The sequence below is a fragment of the Ciconia boyciana genome, chromosome 27, assembly GCF_034638445.1.
Source record: "Ciconia boyciana chromosome 27, ASM3463844v1, whole genome shotgun sequence".
NCBI classification, from domain to species: domain Eukaryota; kingdom Metazoa; phylum Chordata; class Aves; order Ciconiiformes; family Ciconiidae; genus Ciconia; species Ciconia boyciana.
Window position 1 is genome coordinate 1523466 of NC_132960.1, and position 20293 is coordinate 1543758.

The following is a 20293-nucleotide window of genomic DNA, read 5'->3' on the forward strand; positions in this document are numbered from 1 at the left end:
AAAATGCAGCTGAAACGTGCTCATCTGCTCTTGCCGTGCCTGACCCTCAAAGGGGGCTGTGGGGCTCATCCTGCCCATCTCGTGGCATTGCACCGTGTCCAGCCCCGAGACCTCCGTGATAACGGGCCAGAGGAGCTCAGCGGCTTTCAGACTGCGGCTGTTAATCTTCCTCAATCTCTGTATCACGCTGGTTATGGTGGGGCAGGCTGGGTGTAGCAAGTAGAGCAAATTAGCCAGAGACAGATTAAATCCCAGGCAGTTATCAGCGAGACGGGGAGAGAACGGGATAAACCCTGCAATGGGGTTTCCTGGGAGCATCAGATCCTTTTGCGACATGGGCTGGGGTTGGGGACATTTCTGTCCTGGAGAATTGAGGTGGGGCCGAGAAGTGTTTGCCCTCAACGAGAGGGAATTTTTCCTGCCTGGGCCACGCAGGAAAGCCAGAGCTGGCCCCATTTCAGCGGGGCCGTGCACCCCATCGTCTGCACAGATGTGCCCCTGCGGTTGTTAATAGTCCCTGTGCCCTCCTTGGGTGAACACGCTCGTGCTCCTTTGCCTTGCAGGGAGGTGCGGGCCGGGGTGGGAGTTTGCCGGGTTTCCCCCTGGAAGAGCTGCGTAAATGCTGCAGTATGGGGCAGGAGCCTGCAGAGATTTCTCCTGCAACGTTGCACTCATCATCACAAGTTCCCTGATGCCGTTGAGGCTGAGGTTTGAACAGCGCAGGGTGTGGTTCTCTGTCTATAAAATCACATTTGCATTTGTTTTTTTTTTAATTGAAACTGCTCTTGGAAAACAATTAGCTCTGCAGTGGCCTTGGCCCTGCGTCCTACAAGAGCATGCCCTTTCAAATTCAGCATCTTTTCGTGCTGAATTTCCTGCCCACCTGCCGGTTTCCAGCTTCCCCTGTGCTGCAGTGCCCGTGGCGAAAGCGCGAAGCTGCAGTGGCCACGGCTGCCTCACAACCGGCTGCGTTTGGTTTGTGGGACACCACGGGGCTTGTCCGTGCGTCCTTCAGTTGCTGTCCTTTTCTGCCTGCGCCTGGCTGGCTCGCTGCCTTCTTGCTGTGTTCTTTGGAGCATCCCGCTGCAGAGATGCAGGAGGAGCACTGCGGCTGCAGGCATCCCTCGGCTGGGTGGCTCTTCTGCAGGTTTGTCTTCTGTTCGTTGCAGCTGGGGGTGACCAGCTCTGCTTTGCACTGGCCCGTGGCACGTGCAGGATAAATTAAGCAAGGCTTTAGGAGCTGGTTGGTGAAAATCCCCTGCTGCAGTGGGTACTCCAGCGCTTTGTGTAATTGGGACTATTTTAGGTATTCCCATGAGGATGGGGGGTTCACCGCGCGGTGAGGCTGTGCATCCAGGCAGGGCGGGAGTGTCTTAACTTTGCAAAGCAATTCTCAGCTGTGGTGTCAGGGACAGATGCCTTGCAACCCTTGGAGACTCTCCAAGGGTGTATGATTTACAGGATTTTTTGCCCAGATGATGGAGAAGGCTTTTTCAGGCAGTAGATGGTGCGTGGCAAGCCCTTCGCAATGGCAGGGTGTGTTCCTCGCAGTGCCCACCCGTGCATTGGGGTATACCTGGGCCCCATCCTGATGCTTTCCCTACCTACCTACCTACCTAGCAGGGTGGTCTAAGCCGGACAGGGACTGAGCTGTGCCCCACTTTGTGTCTCGACAGCTGCTGTAAACCCGTGCACCTCCCCACGGGTGCCCCAGACCGTCCCCATGGACCTGCGTATCGGGCAGCGCGTCGTCAAGCCCGGCTCTGACACCACCTTGCTGGCCCTGAAGCACACGCAGCAGCTGCAGCACCAGCTCTTCCTCGCCAGCCTGCACCAGCAGCAAGTGGAGCAGCTCGCCCACCAGCACGTGAGGGTACGGGCACCCCGGGGTACAGGGAGGGACCGGCACCCGCTTTCGGTAGCAGCTGGGTGAGGACCGCGCACTTCGAAGAATTAATTTTGCCCCCAAAGCACGTAGCTCATGGCACCATGTGTGTCTGCCAGCGGTGCCCTGTGTTGGGGCTGGCTTTGTCTGAGCTCCCGTCTCTGGCAGGGATTAGGAGGAAGAGGCTGGAAATCCCAACCCCAAAATAACCTTCCCAGGTGAATTCCTTCTTTCCCCTGAGCTGGAGAGTCTGTAGTGCTTTTTAGCCAGCCCAGAGACCTCTTTGACACAAGGAGGCCGGTTAGGGAGTCAGGTGGGGGGGTTTCATGTCTTACTTTCAGGCCAAATCTCTGTCCTGCCAAGGCCAGCAGGAGAGCTGGGGCCTCCTGGGATGTGCGAAGCAGGGAAATGTTTTCAGCTGCATACCATGTGTGCTGAGCGAGGAGCCAGAGTGACTGGACAGGATGCCTGGTGTCTGTGATCTGCCACTCCGCTTGGCCACCACTGTTTCTCTGCCCTAAAGGCACGGCTTACTCACTTTACAAGCTAATTTGCTTTTCTGGGAAGTCTTCACTGAAATTCTCTAGTGTCACCCGGAATAGCACCCCTGCCCTGCACAGCCTCTGCTGCCAGACTCTGCATTGTCACAAAATTACAGCAAGATTTAGCTTGGATGGTTCCTCTGGAGGTCCCTGCTGAGAGCAGGGCCAACGTCAGAGGGAGGGCAGGTTGCGGAGGACCACGTCCAGGCAAGTTGTGACCACCTCTAAGTACAGAGATCACCCCCCGCATGTCCCAGTCGCAGGGCGGCCCTGTGCTCATGGCAGGAATCAGTTCCATATACCCAGATGGGATTTCCCTCCGTCTGTCTCATTGCTGCTCGTCCTTTTGCTGCGTTCCTCGGAGGACCCTGGCTCCATCTGCTCCGTAACCCCCTTTGGGTGGCGGAAGATGCAGTTGTACCCCCTCTCCTCTGGACTAAGCAGGCCCAGCCTCATCCGCTTCTCTCACGTCCCATGTGGTCTGCTCCTGAGCACCAGCCCCGGTCTTGGTGGCTGGCACGGGCTCACTGGTCCCAGTAACCTTGACTGGAAGCCCTGGGGGAATCACACTGAGGCTTTCTGGGAGAGGCTGAGCATCAGCTTGGTCCACACAAGGAGAGTTTGAGATGCTGCTGCTGCCATGACTGATGGCTGCTTAGAGGCATTTGTGCAGACGTGATGCTTTCTGACCTCCCTGTGAAATGGGATCATCTCTGAAAACCTCAGCTCTGGAAAACACCAAGATCCAAACTTTTAAGACCAGTATAATAGTTGTTTTTCTTTTTTCCCCTTTTTAGTCAACTATGATTTTTATTTTTTGTTGTATTACAACATGCCCTAGCTACAGATATGTCAAAACACCATGAAAGGCAGCAAGCTGAAACAGACTGGTTTGAGTTTTACAATGTCCCTGGGGAGAGCGTCTCTGGAGACAAAGATGCGTCCGGTTTGCTGTGATGAAACAACTTAACATGTTCTTGTCGGCCAGGGCTGCCCATCAGGTTTCCAAAAATGACATAACGGACCGTTTCAGACATGCTCCATCACCGTGTAGTCATGCCTTGGGCTTGAGGAGGGGGTAGGAGGGCTTTCATCTGCGTTGGGCAAGGCTGGGATCTCCTGGTGCTGATGTCCCTCTCCTGTTGCAGGTGACCATGGAGTCCCCGCACCGCGAAGCCGAGCCTGGGCAGCAAGAGCAGGAGCTGCGGCAGATCCTCAATAAGGACAAGAGCAAGCGAAGTAAGAGCCTCCACATGTCTGCTGGCACGCAGCACCGGGCACTGCATCTCGGCCCGAGGAGCCATGCCCCCAAAACCAGGGGACTCGGCTCACAGAGGGAGTGAGATCAGAGTGGCTTTTAGAAGGAGGCTCAGCAGGTGGTTCTGCCCTTATCCAGACCAAGCTCTGCCTTCTCTTAGTCTAAAGGCGTGATAGCATCCACGCCACAGCATCTCTGTCCTGTGCGTCAAACTGAGCCGTGCTCTGTGCCTGCCTGGGGCCAAGAGAACAACTTAGTGTCCACGGGGAAGTCCAGTCCTTCTGAGCAGCAAGCAGCGATGCCAGCAAATTGCACTTAGCAGCTGGCAAGAGGTTTTTTTGGCCCTGGCCTGGCTGGTGTTTGTCCTTCATGTCCTTCCTAGCGATGCCAACAGATCTCCATGCTAACGTTGCGTCGTTCCCTGCGGCCACTGCAGCGGTGCTACCCAAGCTGACGGTGCTTGTGACTGCACTGGGCAGGGCATGAATTTGCCTCTTGAACTTGTAAGCCCCAGGCTGGAGCACCCGTGGCAGTGGGGAGGTTAGTGGGTCCCCCCGTGCCGGGCAGAAAGGCTTGCAAACCCTGTCTGGCTGCGATCTCCCTGCGCCATCTAGTGCCAGTCGCTGCAGGGAGCTCGCAGGGAGCTTGCTCTGAGCTTTTGGACGCGCAGAGCTCGGCATCACAAGCCAAAGATGCAGCTGCAGCATGCATCGGATGCACTGCGTCCGTCCCAGTGTCCGTGAGGCCACTGTCCACCTGCCCATCCAGTCTGAGCTCTGTCGGGATGCTGATGTTTTCCCTTAGCTCACACGTGGCTGCGGAGCACAGGCTTCTCTGCCGCGGTTCAAAGGGTTGATGGGGCTGATTGCAACACTGAAAACACAGCGCCTGCCCTTTCCGTGCCATTCCTGAGCAAACAGCTCCTGCGAACGCGGTCAGCTCGGCATGGCTGAGTCTACACACAGCCCCTTATGCAATCTGGGAGTTAATCATGCAGATTAATTAATTAACTTGTGCTCGGAGGTGCCGAACGCTGGCGCAGAAGCGTGGAGCATCCCCGTTGTAACCACAGAGCGTTCCTGCTGGCATGGGTAGGAGCATGGGAACGGGCCCTAGTCTGAGGTGGGAAACCACATGGGAGGCTCACGGCAGCCGGGGGCTGGCGATTGCAACACCCTGCAGCAGTCAGGCCTCTGCGTGGGGGTGTTTCCCCACTGCGGTGGAGCCAGGTGTTGAACGTTTGTTTGCCGGTAGGTTGTGGTAAGTCTCATGCTCTTCTGGAAGAGCACAGCTCCATCAAGAGATTCAGGAGCCTCAAAGCTATCCCCTGAACTCTTTGGAGGTGCTTTTTTTTTCTTGCTGCCTCTCATGCAAGCTGTCCCCGTTTTGGGGGGCAGAGTACGGCAGCGGGGGGGGACTGAGGTACAGGACAGGCTGAGCAGTATGCCATCAACTGGAAATTAGCCGCGTGTAACACAGGCTCAAAGAGCCCCAGGGCACAGTGTCTCTGGAGAGGCTTCAGAAGGATCCCATGCAGCCGTGGGAGTTTTGTCGCTGCTGCGTGAGCCACATTGTGCTTTCATGCCCTCTTTATTCTGTGGGTGTCAGCTTATACCTGCTCTCTGGCTCGGATGAAGCAGGCAGATCCGCAGCTGAGACTCGCCTCTGGCAATGCTCTACCTCTCACCAGCCACGCTCCCAATGCTCAACGAGCTGCACGCAAAAAGATCTGCCTCCTGAGGTGATGTGGGAGAGCTGAGGGTGGGACAGGGATGCTTCCCTGACAGTCTGGGAAACTCCAGTTCCCCCAGCTGGCCTTTCTTTCCCTGAGCCAACCTTGACCTGAGAACTGCACCAAGCATCTCCACAGGGTTTTCTCAGCGTCCGTGTGCTTGTAGGGAGTCTCCAGCCATCCTGGCATTACTTGTGGAGCCGTGGGGCCACGCTCATGTCTGCAGGGATCCTTTAAAGTGCTCTGTGTTGGCTCTCAGCCCTGTGTGGTCACTGCTGGTCTTTCTGCAGGTGCTGTGGCCAGCACAGTGGTGAAGCAGAAGCTGGCTGAGGTCATCCTGAAGAAGCAGCAGGCAGCTTTGGAGAGGACCAGCAACCCCAACCCTTCAGCCATGCCGTACAGGTAAAACAAGGGCATCCTCTGGCCTGTCCCAAGCAGGACATCTGCTCAGGACCCAGAAAAGGTGGCTGTTTATCTTGGGCAAGATCTTGCCATTATCTTCTGCTTTGTGGTCTTTAGAGTTATTGTTTAGCTAACGTCTGTTGGGGTGAGGAGCTTGGTTCTGTGTTAAGTGCTTACAAGAGGTGGATGAAGCTCCCACATTGTTTTCCCTGACCTTGTTGGACTTTAATGGCTTTTCCCGCTCCTGACACAAAAAGTACTGTCAGGCTTCTTGTCTTTTGTCCCAAAACAAGGCAAATCCAGCCTTGGATCCCTTCTGTGGGTGCTTGTGGTAGTGGACAAGACAAGCCCTTCTGGCCACTGGCAAAAGAGCTGGCACACGCCCAGGAAAGGCAGTGCCCCATGGGTCACCCTTGTGTTGGAGGGTGTAGCGTGGGTGGCATGTGGCTGCCAACTAGGAAAGGTCTCTAACAAGGTGGCTTCTCCCCGTAGGTCTCTGGAGCCTCTGGATCCCGAGGGCCCTTCCCCTCCTGTGCTCAGCACCTTCCTGCCCCCTGTCCCCAGCACTTCTCTTGACCCCCCAGAGCATTTTCCGCTGCGGAAGACTGGTAAGGCCTTGGGGATAATGCCATCTCCCTCCCGCTGTGATACCCTCGCAGCCCGCTCACAGGGGATGGCTGGAGCTGAGAAGCGCGGTGGCCTGGCCCCACAAAGCCAGTCCAGCCTCGCCCCTATCAGCAGCGGGGCCGGGACTAACCACCTTGTCTTCTCGCAGCGTCTGAGCCCAACCTGAAGGTGCGTTGCAAGCCCAGGAAGTGCCTTGACCGACGCAAGAATCCCCTGACGCGGAAGGAGAGCGCTCCCCCCTCGCTGAAGAGGCGGCCGCCTGAGGCGATTGGTGAGGGCTTTGCCTGGACGGTGATACCTTGGGGGTTTGGAGAGACCTTGGGGCCAGGCTGGAGCAGCTACGGTTTGCCCAGGATCCTGCACCACATCTGCTTTGGGGGTCGTGTCTCCGGGGCTCGGCACGTTATCGGTGTCCTCCTCGGGGCACAGCCCATGGATGGAGCTCTCTGCCATGGTGGTGCAGGGATAGATGAGCTAGGAAAGGATGTTGCTGCAGCTGTATACTGTTGCTTTTCGGGCCCAGGATGGACCTACAAGGCTGAAAAGGTCCAAGGCGCTGAGCAAATGTAGCTGGTCAGGCTTCCTCGCTGTGGTGTGGTGCCTGCCATGCTGGCAGGGCGGCTCCATCTCCACTGTGCCGTGCCGTCAAAGGGAGGTTTGGCCCTCGGAGGGCGGTGGGCAGCTGTTGGAGGGAGGGAGGGCTATGAAGGGCCGGGGCAGGGGCTGTGCAGCCCTTCTCTAGGTGCTTGTGCCCATCACCCCCATTTCTATTCCTTGTGCAGACTCTTCCCCGAGCAGTAGCAGCACCCCCGTGTCCGGCTGCAGCTCTCCCAACGACAGCCTCCCCGCCGAGCATGGAGCCCTCCCCGCTGCCTCCGGCATGGCCCACGAGGTGAGCTCTGACGGCCTCACAGCCAGAGGTCTCACGGGTTGGGGCTTCCTGACCCCAGGGCTGGGTGCCCTGATCTCCCACTCCCATCCTAGGCTCAGGCAAAGGTAGCACCCACCCCCGGGGACCCCAGCCCTGAACCCCGCTGCCCAGGAACTGCCCTTAGCCCTGCTCTCCCTGCACAGTGGGATCTTCTGTAAGCCCAGCGCTGCTCCTGACACACTGCCGTCCTTCGCAGTGTGTATTTCTTGTCTCCTAGTGTATGTGCTCTCCCCGCTGGGCCCCAATGCCCCTTGCCCTGGCCCAAGGCGTTCCTCCAGGCAGCTGGGGCTCAGCCACCCTCTTCTGCTGCCCGTGCCCAAGCTGCTTGTCCCACGTTGAGCTCTGCCACTGCCAGAGCAGGAGACTAATGAATTGTGTTTGGTGCAGACGCCCCTCGCCCAGCGCCTGATGATGCAGGAGAGCTCACTGGCCCAGTTTGCCCTGCAGAGTGCAGCCTCCCTTCCGGCCATCACGCTGGGATTGCCGGCTACCACTAGTGCCAGGGTAGGTAGCCAGGTTGTAGGTAGCCCCAGAACTGGGCAGAGGGTCCCCGCGGGGCAGGGCAAGCCCTTTCCTTTGGGCCTGGGGTTCCTGGCATGCACTGGCTGTGAGTATTCACAGGCGCTGCCCGTGGGCACGGTGAGGATATGCCGTCCCCTCCCCTTGCTGTGTCCTGGCGGGTTGCTAACCCAGTCCTCCTCCTTTCTGCAGGGAGAGGCAGATCGCCGCCCCCTCTCCAGCCTGGCACACCGGGTGCCCGTGGTGAACGGACCTGTCCTCACGGGCACGCACTCGCCCATGTTCATACCAGCTGGCTTGGAGCAGCACGAGGCTGGGAGCCCCTTATCCCCTCGCCTCCAGCCTGTCATCATCCTCGAGCCCTCAGTCACCCACACTCCGCTGGTGGCGGGTAAGTGTCGAGCCTGGTGACAGGCACTGAGGCTGTGTCAGCGCTGCCAGGGCTCAGTGTGGAGCTTCGCTTGGGGCAGGCAGTTTTTTTGGGTGCCGGGAAAGCCCAGTGGCCGTGATTTTTCCATTACTCCTCCGTGAGCTGGGGTCAAGGGAATGGAAGATGTTGACCCTGGTTCTGGCTAGCCAGCAAGCATGTCCTTGCCATGGATGAAACCAGAGTTTTGCATGCACCGTGGCCTCAACAATGCAGAGCGCGCCATAGCTTTGGCTCTTCCCTCCAGCTGCCCCTTGCCTGGCCTGAGCTGGGCTGGTGTGGAGCCGTTCACCTTTCCTGCAGCCCAGAAGCCCCCCTCCAGGCGTCTTTCCTGCCTCTTCCTAGGCCAGCAGATTTCACTACAGACCCTGCGTTTAGCAGGGCAGCTCAGACCTCTTGGCTGTGCCTCTAGCTGCCTTATTCCCCCCAGCTCCCCTAGGTAATCCACTCTAATTGTAGCAGAAGGAGAACTGGCTCCTTTGTGCTGGTTCGTGGCTCCATCTGTCCCTGCCCTGTGATACCTGTAGTGAAGGAAGCTTCTCCCATTGAGGATGAAGCTGAGTGGGGGCCTGAGATGATTGAGGTCAGCCAGATCCTGTCCCCAGACCCCTGTGAGCTGTGTGATGCCAAAGCAATGGGGACAGAAGGAGGGGAGCCATAAAGACACAGCCCATCCATCCTAGCCTACCAGATACAGCTCCAGGGCTGGATCAGTGTAATTTTTAGGGCTGTCTGGAGATAGTCTGCATGGGTACAGACAGCACTGCTGCTTGCCCTGCCCAGCTCTGCAGGGTCTCGTGTCTGCCCAGCAGACAATGCCACCCCTCACTTCTCCTTCGTCTCCCCTGCAGTGCCAGGTCTGGGAACGGTCCCCTTCTCCTTCGCCCCCTCACTCATCTCGGCAGAGCGCCTGTCACTCCCAGGCCACCATAAACCGCTGGGCAGGACCCGCTCGGAGCCCCTGCCCCAGAACCCCAAGGCCATCCAGCAGCAACTGGTGTACCAGCAGCATCACACCCAGTTCCTGGAGAGACTCAAGCAGCAGACGCATCTGGGCAAGGTAAGTTATGGAGGCCCACCCCAGGCGTGTAGGAGGCAATGGGAGACAGATGCTAGAAGGGTGCAAGATGGCAACCCTCCCTGCTGGGCAGTGAGTACCAGATGTCCAGGGCCAAGCTAGAGGCAGGCATGGAGATGCTGCCTTGCCCATACTCGTAGCAGCAAGCTGAGGGTACCTGCTCAGCTTCCTTGACTCTCACATCCATTGTGCTCCTGCCCCGAGATGCCCTGCCACCCCCCATGGCCTCCCCGGCCTGGCCTGTCCCCTGCCACCTCTCTGTGCTCATTCATGACCCTTCTGGCTGCAGCGCATGGCTAAATCCAGCGAGAAGCCCCGTCTGCGGCAGATCCCCTCCTCAGAGGACATGGAGGCCGAGGGGACGCTCCCAGAGGCCGGGGCTGAGAGCAGTGACCCGGCGAGGGCACGCGTGGAGCCCACACGACCGGGGAGCAGCGTGAAGGAGCCCGAGAGGACGCAGAAGATGATGCAGCCTCAAGAGGAGCTTGTCCTACACCAGGTACCCAAGGACTGGCAGGGATGGGAGAGCCCTGGGGAGGGCTGCGGGCTGCCAGCCTGAAGCAGCCCTCTCCCTTCTGGGCACAAGGAGTCCATGGGGAAAAGGGACGATGGCTTCTCTGGCTGTCTGAAGCTGCATGGAGCCCTTGGGGTGGTTTAAAGCCTTCATACAGGCTCAGGAGTGGGCTGTAAGTGGTGAAGTTCCCAGCCTTGTCCCTGTCTCCAGTCATGGCTTAATTGCTTTGAGCATTAGTCCTCTGCAGGCAGCGTGCAGAGATCCCTGCCCTGTGATTCGGAGCAATTTTTAATTCATCCCTTGGTGTCTCCTATTTGAGGCTTTGCACAAACCCAGCAAAGCTGGTAGCATCCTGAGCCTGGGAAGGCTCAGATCGGACCCTGAGAGCCACCTCCATAAAGGGGTGCGGTGTGGGTAAGGACACAGGCACCATGTCTGTACCTTCCTTGAGCCTGGGGCAGTTTGCTAGGACAGGGACGAGAGCTGCAGCCACCCCTGGTGTCCGCAAGGCTGGGCATCGTCCCCAGATTGCTGGGTATTGTCACCAAATTGCTGCGCCCTGCAGCAAGGCTGCCCAGCGCTGCGGGGCTGAGCCAGCAGAGAGCAGCAGATGCTGCGTGACGTGTCCCAGCTCCTGCAAACCAGCTCCGAGCCCCCAGCATGGAGGGTGCACAGTGCAGGGCTGGGTGATGCTGCTCTCACCGCCCTGGTGCCTCGCTCCGGAGGCCATGCTCATCGCCACCTCTCTCCATCAGGCCTATCTCTGGGATTCCTACCAGCGCGTGCAGCAGCAGCTCCTCAAGCGGCAGCCTTTGGCCGACTCCCCCATGGCCCCCACCATCCATGCAGGGCACAGGCCCCTCTCCAGGGCCCAGTCATCTCCTGCCACCGCGACCATCTCCCTTCCTGCCCAGGACACGGCCTCCAAGACGCTCTCCCTGCCTGTGCAGGAGCAGCCAGCCAAGCCACACTTCACAACAGGTACAGCCTGGCCCCTGCACGGAGCTGTCACAGCTGGAGCAGCAGCAGGGGCTGGGGACAGGAGCTGGAAGGGAGGTGGGGATGCCCAGGGGCAGCTTAGCATCAGTCCCAGTCACTCCCAGACTCATAAACGCTTGGGAGTGCTCTGGCTGGCTGCAAAAAGAGCAAAGCAAGCCATGAGGGGTCCTTTCTCCTTATCTAAGGTGGCTTTTCCAAGGAGGACTTGCCCATCTGGCTCCTTGACTGCCATCCTGGTCCAGTGACGCTGGCAAGGTTCAGCTCTCATATATCCAAGGCAGGATTTGCTTCACGCATGTTGGGACAGAGGCTCCCATGGTTTGATGGAGGTGTTTCAATCAAAGCAAATAGTTACGGGCATTTAGGGTCTCAGCCAGCCCCTGAAAAGGAGCTGAAGTAGGGTCAGCACCATCGAGGCCTGGGTGTCCAGTCCAGTCTTGGGACAGCAGCTCTCCCTGTGCGTTGCAGGGCTGGTTTATGACTCAGTGATGCTCAAACACCAGTGCTCCTGCGGCGACAACAGCAACCACCCGGAGCACGCGGGCAGGATCCAGAGCATCTGGTCCCGTCTGCAGGAGAGAGGACTGCGCAGCCAGTGCGAGGTGAGCCGGACGCAGGGTGGGAGCCGGACGCCTCTCTGGGAGGGGGATGCTGGTATGAGCAGGTCTCATGCTAACAGTGTGATAGGGTATCCTGCTCCCACCTCCATCCCTTTTGCTCCCCGATCTTCTCAGCCTGTTGCCACCATTATCCAGGCAACAAAGACCTTGGGAGAGGGCTTGAACTTGTCCGTTGCTGGCAGTGCCAAGTCAGAGCTTGCTGGTCTGACCATCTCCAGGTTGGGATGGCAGCAGCAGTCTGCTCTGCTAGAAGATGGGCGTAGGGAGAGGCATGGTCCCTACTGGAACGGGGCGTTTTGCCAACTCGGAGAACATCAGTGTCAGCTCCAGTCTGTTAGAAACCTTGTCCTGGTCTAGCTGGGCTGACTGGTCCACACAGGGCTCCACGATGGTAGGAAGGTGGTGCTGGCATTTCCTGCCTGATCTCTGCCTGCAAATGAGGGGTGCTCAAGTTCCAATCCAATGCAAGAAGCACGGCACTCAGCCTTGCAGCTGCCTCCCCAGCTGTGGTGCCGCAAGGTGTGGCTGTGCTCGTACATCAGGACATGCCACCTCCGCCCTCGGAGGCTGGTGTGCGTGGGTGGGAGAGCCCACGTCTCCCACTTGGAGCAGCTTGGTCACAGCCCCTGTCTGCCACAGTGTCTGCGGGGACGCAAGGCCACCCTGGAAGAGCTGCAGTGCGTCCATACCGAGCGCCACGTCTTCCTCTACGGCACCAATCCCCTCAACCGCCTGAAACTGGACAACGGGAAGCTGGCAGGTGAGTCCACATCCACACCGCTCCCTAGGCAGCAGTGCCCTCGCCTTCTGCCTGTCACTGCCCACACGTCCATACCAGGTCTCGGAGCACCCTCAGCCATGGAGACCGCACCAAGCAGCCTCCCTGGAGGCTGGTCCTAATGCTGGCCGAGCAGCCAGGCCAAACCTCCCTCCTCGGTACCCCTGTGCCATGCGCCCTGTCCCCCACCGTTCCGCAGTTTCTCAGCTCTGAAGTCCTCGCTGTCCCCTCTCTCTGCAGGGATCCTGTCGCAGCGGATGTTCGTCATGCTGCCCTGCGGAGGGGTGGGGGTAAGTGCTCGATCTCTGCTCTGGCCAGTTTTGGACAGGGTTGTTCCTTTCTTCTGTCCCCACTGAGGGCCTCCTCCTGGGCTTGAGTAGAGAGGGAGCTCCCGAAGCCTTTGGGCTGCCAAGGTTGGGTAGCCTCAGGTGGGAGCACTCCATCTGTGGGCAAGATGTCGTTGTATCGGAGCTTCCCCCTGTCCTTGGGATGGTCCTAAGCATTCCACCCTTGAAAGGGGATCCTTTATGTCCCCTTACTCTAAGGGGCCCAGGAACCAAAAGCCCCTCACAGCCATTTCTAAGAGCCCGGGGCGTTAGAAGGGAGCGAGCTGGTGGGACAGCTGGGGGAAGCCACAAGCCGTGGTCTCCACTGAGGGAGGGGAGCGGTGTTGTGGGGACAGCAGCTCGCCAGTCACCCTCCAGACACTTCTGTGGCCTCTCCTTTCACAGCTTGCCGCCCTGGTTTCTCTCCATTCAATGCGTTCTCCTCTCTTCCTCTCTCCCCCCGTCTCTGTCCTTCTCTCTCTCTTTCAGGAAGGGTCTCACTCCATGCCTTCCTGCTGCCTCTTCTGGTTCTTCTCCTCCTCCTTGCCCCCGCTGCTGGGCACCAGCTCTTCTCAGCCCCGTTTGCATCTACTTTCCCTGCTCTGCCTCCCCCTCCCTGCCCTCCTCTCGCCCATGCCCCGAAGGCGGGGGGGCTGGAGCTGCCCCTCTCCGTGGGCAGAGGGGAGCCTTTGAGTTGCACACATGGCGTTGATCAGAAGAGACTTGAGTTTTCCGGCTCTGGCTCGGCCCTTGACGTGATCCTGATCAAACCAAGATGTTTGGTTAAACAATAAAATAAGATAAAGAAGGTAACGAGCGTTTTCTCAGTCACTCCTTCCAGCCCCTGGGTGCAGGGTGAGATGCTCCGTGCAGAGCTCAGCTGGGGGCTGGGGAGCTTGCCCCATTGCGTGCGAGGTGGTCCGGCTCCACGGTGCCTGGCCCTTCAGCCTGTGCAGGACTTCAACCCCTGGCCCCGAGCAGGGCGGCTGGCAGAGAGCGTGGGTCCCATGACTGAGATTCCTCCACCGGTGCCTTGTCCTTGTCTGACCGATCCCCTTGCTTCCAGGTGGACAGTGATACCATCTGGAACGAGCTGCATTCCTCCAATGCTGCCCGCTGGGCCGCGGGCAGCGTCACCGAGCTGGCCTTCAAGGTGGCCACCAGGGAGCTGAAGGTAGGCTGGCTTCGTGTGGAGGTCGCAGAGCTGCACATCGCCCCATGGCCGGGCAAGAGCGGGGCCGCGGGGCCTCGCCAGCTGGCACCGGGTGCACTCAGCCCTGCGCTGCTGCGGGCTCCGTCCCTGGCTGTCCCTGTGCGGCAGGACCGGCCAGCTGGGGTGTGGAGATGCTGGGTGCGTGATGCTGGGGCAGCAGCTCTGATCACCTCGCCTTTGTTTTGTCCCCAGAACGGCTTTGCTGTGGTGCGGCCACCCGGACATCACGCGGATCCTTCCACCGCCATGTAAGGGCCCCTTCTCAAGCCACAGGGCTTTGGGCTGGCACGTGGGAAGCCCCAAAAAACATCTCCTTGGCTCAAAATCAGATGGATCCAGACTAACCTCCCCCGGGACCCGTCTGTATCCAGGCTGGAGGGAGAGGGGAGGGAGAGCCCACCCTTTGGGGAGCACATGAACCCCAAAGGTTGGCGTTCTCAGGTGAAAAGGAAAGGGTGCTCAGGAAGGGCCCGAGCTTTAACCAGCTCCAACTCCCTCTTTGCAGGGGATTCTGCTTCTTTAACTCGGTGGCCATTGCCGCCAGGCAGCTGCAGCAGAAAGGGAAACTCAGCAAGATCCTCATTGTGGACTGGGTAAGTCCCCTCTGTCCCCCAGCGTGTCCCTGCTCCTCCCCAGGACGTCCCCAGGAGTGGGTGTCTGCACCTCCTCCCAGCTCTGGTTTGGAGATAGACCAGAGAGCAGCGCAACCTCCTCCTTCGGGGACTGCTGCAGGAGCATGGCTGGGAACCCCCCGGCATGTCAGGGTGGGGGAGCAGGAGCAGATCCCAGGGCTGGGGGACCAAGCCCTGGAGCAGGGTAGCGATCCAGTTGCTTTTAGCTCTGTTAGGCTATTGGGCCACCCTCAAGGCTGAAAAAAAGAACGCTCTCCCAATCTCTCTCTCTCTTTAGGATGTCCACCACGGCAATGGGACCCAGCAGATCTTCTACAGAGACCCTGACGTTCTCTACATCTCTTTGCATCGTCACGATGATGGCAACTTTTTCCCTGGTAGCGGGGCTGCTGACGAGGTAAAAAGCACCACCAGGCTTCGAGGTCTATGCGGCTCTGCCCGGCGGCGGCAGCGCTGGTGGTGAAGGTGACGGCCAGCAGAACAGGGCAGTGCCAGGTTTGAGCAGAGGGGTAGTTTTGTGTCGGTGCCTTGCCCGTTGATGCCTGATCCTGCCTGGTTCACCCAGCTGGCTGCAGAGCCGAGGCTTTGTCCCAGCCTGCAGCCAGCGGCACGTCAGGAAACGTCAGGAAAACGCCGTAGCTTCTGCTGCTCTTCAGCAAGCTTTGCAAAGCCAGCCGGCTCCTCTGGCCCTGACACAGGGCAGGGGGTCCGGGACACCCAGCCCTGCCTCCCCGGAGCCTGGCAGCAACGGAGCCTGCTCAGGGCACTGCCCCAGCATCCTTGCAGGCCACATCCAGGCCTTCACTGCTGTTCTTGCTCTCTCACAGGTTGGTGCTGGCCCCGGCGAGGGATTTAATGTCAATGTAGCCTGGACTGGAGGGCTCGACCCCCCCATGGGTGACCCTGAGTATCTGGCTGCTTTCAGGTACTGTTCCTTGTGTTTCTGCTCATCTCCTCTTTCCCTCTGTGTCAGGCTGAGCCAACGCTTAACACCTCTTACTTGTTTTTTGCCCACGCAGGACAGTGGTGATGCCAATTGCACACGAATTCTCCCCCGATGTGGTGCTGGTGTCGGCTGGCTTCGATGCGGCTGATGGCCACCCGCCACCCCTGGGCGGCTACAAAGTCTCTGCTAAATGTAAGGAGGTGGAAGCCGTGCCGCTGGCTCAGGGCAGGTTGTTCCCATTGCCCACCCAGGCTGGGACCGTGGCGTAGGGGTGGCAGCTCTCCAGGGAGCCGGGGAAGATCTTTGGGGTTGTACCAGCCCATCAAGGGCCAGGGCCCCAGCGTTTCGGCCAGGGAGGCTGGCAACCACCCCTTGGGCTTCTCCTCCAGGCTTTGGCTACATGACGAAGCAGCTGATGAGCCTGGCTGGCGGAGCCATCGTCCTTGCGCTAGAAGGTGGCCATGACCTTACGGCCATCTGCGATGCATCCGAGGCCTGCGTGTCAGCCTTGCTGGGCAACGAGGTGAGAGCTGGGGGTCAGCGGGTCGTGGCTGTGGGGCTGTACTGATGGCAGCGAGCCGAGCCGGGGGCACAGCTCCCTCCTGTTGACCCCCTGTGTCTTTTTTCTGCAGCTGGACCCTCTCCCAGAAGAAAGCATGAGGCAGAAACCAAACCCCAACGCTGTGCGCTCCTTGGAAACGGTGATCCAGGTCCAGAGTGAGTGTCCCAGGGCCGGGGGCTCAGTTAGTTAACATGGAAAGGCCACGTGTTAGCGTTTCCTCCCCTCTCCAGTAAACCCCATGACCTCCTTGGCATAAAAGACCCCAGTGGAGCCCTCCATCATCATCCTCCTCATGGGAGGGTGATGCCCCATGTGTGCACTCACTGCAAGGGAAGCCTGGAGACCTGGGGCACCCCTATCCTGGCACCTCCTGATTTTTGCTTCTCCTGCAGGCAAATACTGGGTGGCCGTGCAGCGCTTTGCCTCCAAGCTGGGCTGCTCCTTCCTGGAGGCGCAGCACCATGAGGCAGAAGAGGTGGAGACGGTCACAGCCTTGGCCTCCCTCTCGGTGGCCGTGATGGTGGAGAAGAGGTAATGCTCTTAGTTGATCCTGGGAGATGTGGGTGCCCCTTACTCCCTGTGTGCCTGGGTCCAAGCCTTGCTGTCACGGGGGTGACAGCAGAGAAAGGCCATGTCCCACAGCCAGGCGAGCTTCAGGGAGGTCAGGACAGTGCTGGCTTTAAGCAGGTCTCGGGCTGTGGGAGATAGAAATTACAACCGTCCTCCCCGCCGAGAGCTCTGATCCTGCAATCCTCACATCCCGGCAGATTTGGCCCCAGCGTTCAGCATCGGTGGGTGGTGGGGTGAGGTCCTGCATCCACATGGCCAGGACCTGGATTGGCTTCTGGGGGATTCAGTACTAGGCGCTTCCCAAACAAGATGAAACTGAGACCAAATCCTCTTTCCTTCCTTGGAGGCTGGAGGTGTGGGGCTTCATCACCTCCTTTCAGCAGGGTCCCCGCCTGCCCACCGCCTTTTCTCATCCTCACCAGGACTCAGCCAGAGTCTACGTAGGTCTTGGTGGAGCAGGAAGCACTGTGAGGCTCGTTGTGTAGATGCTGGACTTGCCAGAAAGCCCCTTGACACTGAGAGGGGTGTGTTGTGTCACACAGGTTTCCTCCTCACCTCATGTGTCGTATTTCTCCGTTTCAGGCCACAAGACGAGCCGATGGAGGAAGAGGAGCCCATGAACCAGTGATGAGCGGTGACATTCTCTGCTCCCCTGCTTCCAGGATGTGGCTGGACTCTCCTGAGCCCAGCGCTCGCTCTTCACTCCTGGCTTCCCGTTTGCCACGTCATCCTCACTCCCCGAGTCATGGTCCTGAAATGGCCTGGACCTTTGGCTGCTGCCTCTGCAGGTCTCCCAGAAAGGATGCTCCTGCAGCCACCTTGGAAGATGTCCTCCTGCTCGGGACCGATGGAAAACCACAAACTCCCTCTGCACGGCGTGGCCTTTGCAAACCTAGACCGTGCCTGCAATCAGTCCCCAACCTTCGGGACCTGAAACCCCTCTGAGGACATGCGTGACAGGCCTCCACCCCTCTGGCTGCGGTGGCAGCCAGATGCAGACCTGCCCTTCTCCTGGGATCTTCCTCACCCTTGGGGAAGGGGGTGGGTGTTGGGATGGATGTTGTGGCCGTGCTGTGGGTGGTTAGAGCCGCCTTTGGGACTGCACCCAGAGCTCCTCTCTGGCCAGGCAGCGATGCCTTTGAGAAGCAGCCCTGTGTTTTGCTCGGGAGGGACAGGCTCTCTGTGTCTTCTCATGAAGGCTTCCTGGCTCCCCTTCCTCTGGTAGGGCACGAGGAGGGAGTGAGCGTGACAGTGAGACGGGGTATGACCTCCTTCTGCACGAGAAGGGTTTGGACGGCTGTGCATGATGCGCCGATCACCTTGCAGCTGGGGAAGAGCAAGGGCTGGAGTGTCTGCAGTGCCCAGGATTGCACCCGTGGGACATCCTAACCACTAACCAGAGCGTGAACCCTCTGGTGCTGGGGCTCTGATTTGCACTATATACAATTGACGTGTGCTAATGTGAACCTTACGTACTCTTCTTTCCATGGGAATTTTGGGAACAAACACCGCTTCGTGTGGATGTTACCAAGGTGCCTTGAACCCTTTTCAGCAACCTGCTGACCTGAGGATCTGTATCCATGTAGACCCCTGGAATCCCTAAAGCAGGGGCAGCCCAGCTGTCTTCCAGTCACCCCCCTGAGCCCGCCCTGCAGCTGCACCCCAGCCCACCCCCAGCACCCCGGTGGGCTCCTCTTCTCCAGCTGAGATGGAATCAAGTCCTGTCGCCCTCTGCTTGGTGCTCAGCCCCCCCAGGGATGCCCAGAGCCCCAGCAATGCAGTGCCTGTCTCTGTCCAGGCCACCTTGGGGTGACAGAGGCAGGGTCAGGCCCCCCAAAATGAGGTGTCCATCTACATTTGCCTTTTTCCCATGTCATACTGCAACAGGACATCGTGTGGCTCCTCACCCCGAGAGCCTTCCCCATGTCTTTCCTGTGTCCCATGGGTTGCCCCACAAGGACAGGTCCCTGCTCGGGCATCACGGTGCTGGGCTGCAGCGGGGTTTGGGGACAGCTGGGCTGGGGCGGAGGGGATGGACGGGACACTGAGACCTGGCTGAGCTCGGGAGGTGGCCAGGTCCGTCTGCAGGCACAGGGAGGAGATTTTGTAAAAAAAAAAAAAAAAAAAAAAAAAAAAGAGTAACAAAGGAGAAAGGGAAAAAAAAAGGACCTTGGAAGAATAAAACATTTCTGTGTCTCCGATTGCCCAGAGCTGGGGTCCAGCAGCGCCGGCCAGTGGCACAGAGACGGGGGAGGGCGTGAGTTCCCTTACAGCCGGGTGACACGCAGAGAAGTCCTCGTGGGCACACTGCAGCACTGCCCGCACCCCACCGACGGCTGCTTCCTTGCTGCCGGGGCTCGAGTACCCGCGCTCACCCTGCAAGGTGGTACTGGGATGGGCACCCTGCAAGGTGGTACTGGGATGGGCACCCTCCACGGCAGCCTCTTGCTGGACGGGAGAGAGAGCAACACATTGCAGCGGGACAGCTTGGGCAGGAAGGGGTTAAAAGGCACCCCAAAACCTCTCTCTGTCTTCTCCAGAGCCTGGCATTTGTAGATGCTGTCCCTCCATCCTGTGGGTCTCCCCCCAGGGTGGGCTGTGGGGTGGTGGGAAGGACCTGCTGCTTCTCCAGCCTTGAGTGGGGCACTTGAGTGTTTCGGGGGTCCCCAAGCCGAGGCTGGTGCTGCCACCCCTTCCCCCAGTGCCAGCCACTGCAGCCCCTTCCCTCTGCTCCATCCCCTCGGCTGAGCTGGGCACCCCACAGCCCCCACGCCGTGGCTCCCCCGGTGCCACCACCTCTCCCTCCGCCAGCCTCAGTTTCCCTTCCCTGCTCTGTCCCAACCTCGCTCCCATTTCTCCCAGTGGGTCCACGCAGGAGCAGTCCTGATGCGACGTGGCCCACGGCTGCTCCTCGCCTCCGAGGAAGCCCAAAGCTCAACATGGAAGGAGAGTTTGTGCCCCAGTTTCCTCCAGGAGAAAGCTGTGGTTGCAACTGGGTGAGCTCAGCTGTGGAAGCTGTTACAGAGAGACGTGCCCCAAGCAAACGGCCTCTTTCCTCACTTCTTAACTTCTTTAGAATTTAACATTTTCAGGTTTCCTCTGGGTCTATCAGGGCAAGACACCAAAGGAAAAAAGAAGCTGTGACTAATTAAGCTCATGAATTCAAGGCCTGGCCCTTCCCCGCCTCCAGCCTGGCAGGTCTGGCTAGGAGCACCCAGCAAGACCACCATGAGCATCACCCAGCCTGGGCTGGGGTGGGTGGCCAAGAAGCCACTCATCCTTTGCACCCCGTGTGGTAGGTCACCCCGAACCGGAGCCGAAACCCTGAGCAGCCCCTCTGCCTTCGCTCCCCTGTTGCGTCAGCCCGGCCGATGTGCCGAACGGCTCACGGGAAGCACCGGCCCCATCTGCCAACCGGTCGCTTGTGGTTTCAACCCTGAAGACTGGGCCAAACGACGCATCGGCGAGGCGTGGGTGTTCGTGCGAGCATGTTTTTTTTCTAGCAGAGTTACGTGCTTCCTTGGAAGGGTTCCCCCTCCCTGTGGGGTAGCACCTCCTCATCCCCAGGTCCCCCCAAACACCCCTTTCAGTGGTGTCTGCTGAGCGCGGAGGCTGGAGGAGGTGGTGGGGTCCCATGGGTGGAGGTCCTGCCATGGTGATGCTGAAGCCCAGGTCTGGGTGGGTGCATCGCTGCATGGGTGCTCCCACCACTTCTCGGTTAGGATGGAGGGA

General features: G+C 59.2%; 1 protein-coding gene across 5 annotated transcripts in view; it reads left to right on the forward strand.

Annotated features, from left to right (window-relative positions):
* HDAC7 (histone deacetylase 7) overlaps positions 1–18027 on the forward strand; it is an 89524-nt gene extending 71497 nt beyond the window's left edge. For 4 of the 5 annotated variants that reach the window (XM_072847384.1, XM_072847386.1, XM_072847383.1 and 1 more), the window contains exons 2-25: positions 1677–1873; positions 3576–3666; positions 5708–5819; positions 6312–6427; positions 6595–6717; positions 7229–7338; positions 7765–7881; positions 8089–8287; positions 9175–9383; positions 9691–9900; positions 10671–10896; positions 11383–11516; positions 12174–12294; positions 12553–12602; positions 13705–13812; positions 14044–14099; positions 14357–14444; positions 14761–14880; positions 15311–15408; positions 15503–15621; positions 15819–15952; positions 16062–16146; positions 16384–16522; positions 17144–18027. In XM_072847384.1, coding sequence (XP_072703485.1) covers positions 1677–1873; positions 3576–3666; positions 5708–5819; positions 6312–6427; positions 6595–6717; positions 7229–7338; positions 7765–7881; positions 8089–8287; positions 9175–9383; positions 9691–9900; positions 10671–10896; positions 11383–11516; positions 12174–12294; positions 12553–12602; positions 13705–13812; positions 14044–14099; positions 14357–14444; positions 14761–14880; positions 15311–15408; positions 15503–15621; positions 15819–15952; positions 16062–16146; positions 16384–16522; positions 17144–17189 — 3008 coding nt within the window. In that variant the 3' untranslated portion in view covers positions 17190–18027. The remainder of the gene's footprint in view (positions 1–1676; positions 1874–3575; positions 3667–5707; positions 5820–6311; positions 6428–6594; positions 6718–7228; positions 7339–7764; positions 7882–8088; positions 8288–9174; positions 9384–9690; positions 9901–10670; positions 10897–11382; positions 11517–12173; positions 12295–12552; positions 12603–13704; positions 13813–14043; positions 14100–14356; positions 14445–14760; positions 14881–15310; positions 15409–15502; positions 15622–15818; positions 15953–16061; positions 16147–16383; positions 16523–17143) is intronic. The other variant, XM_072847385.1, reaches the window with a different exon arrangement.
* The last annotated feature ends 2266 nt before the right edge of the window (positions 18028–20293 follow it).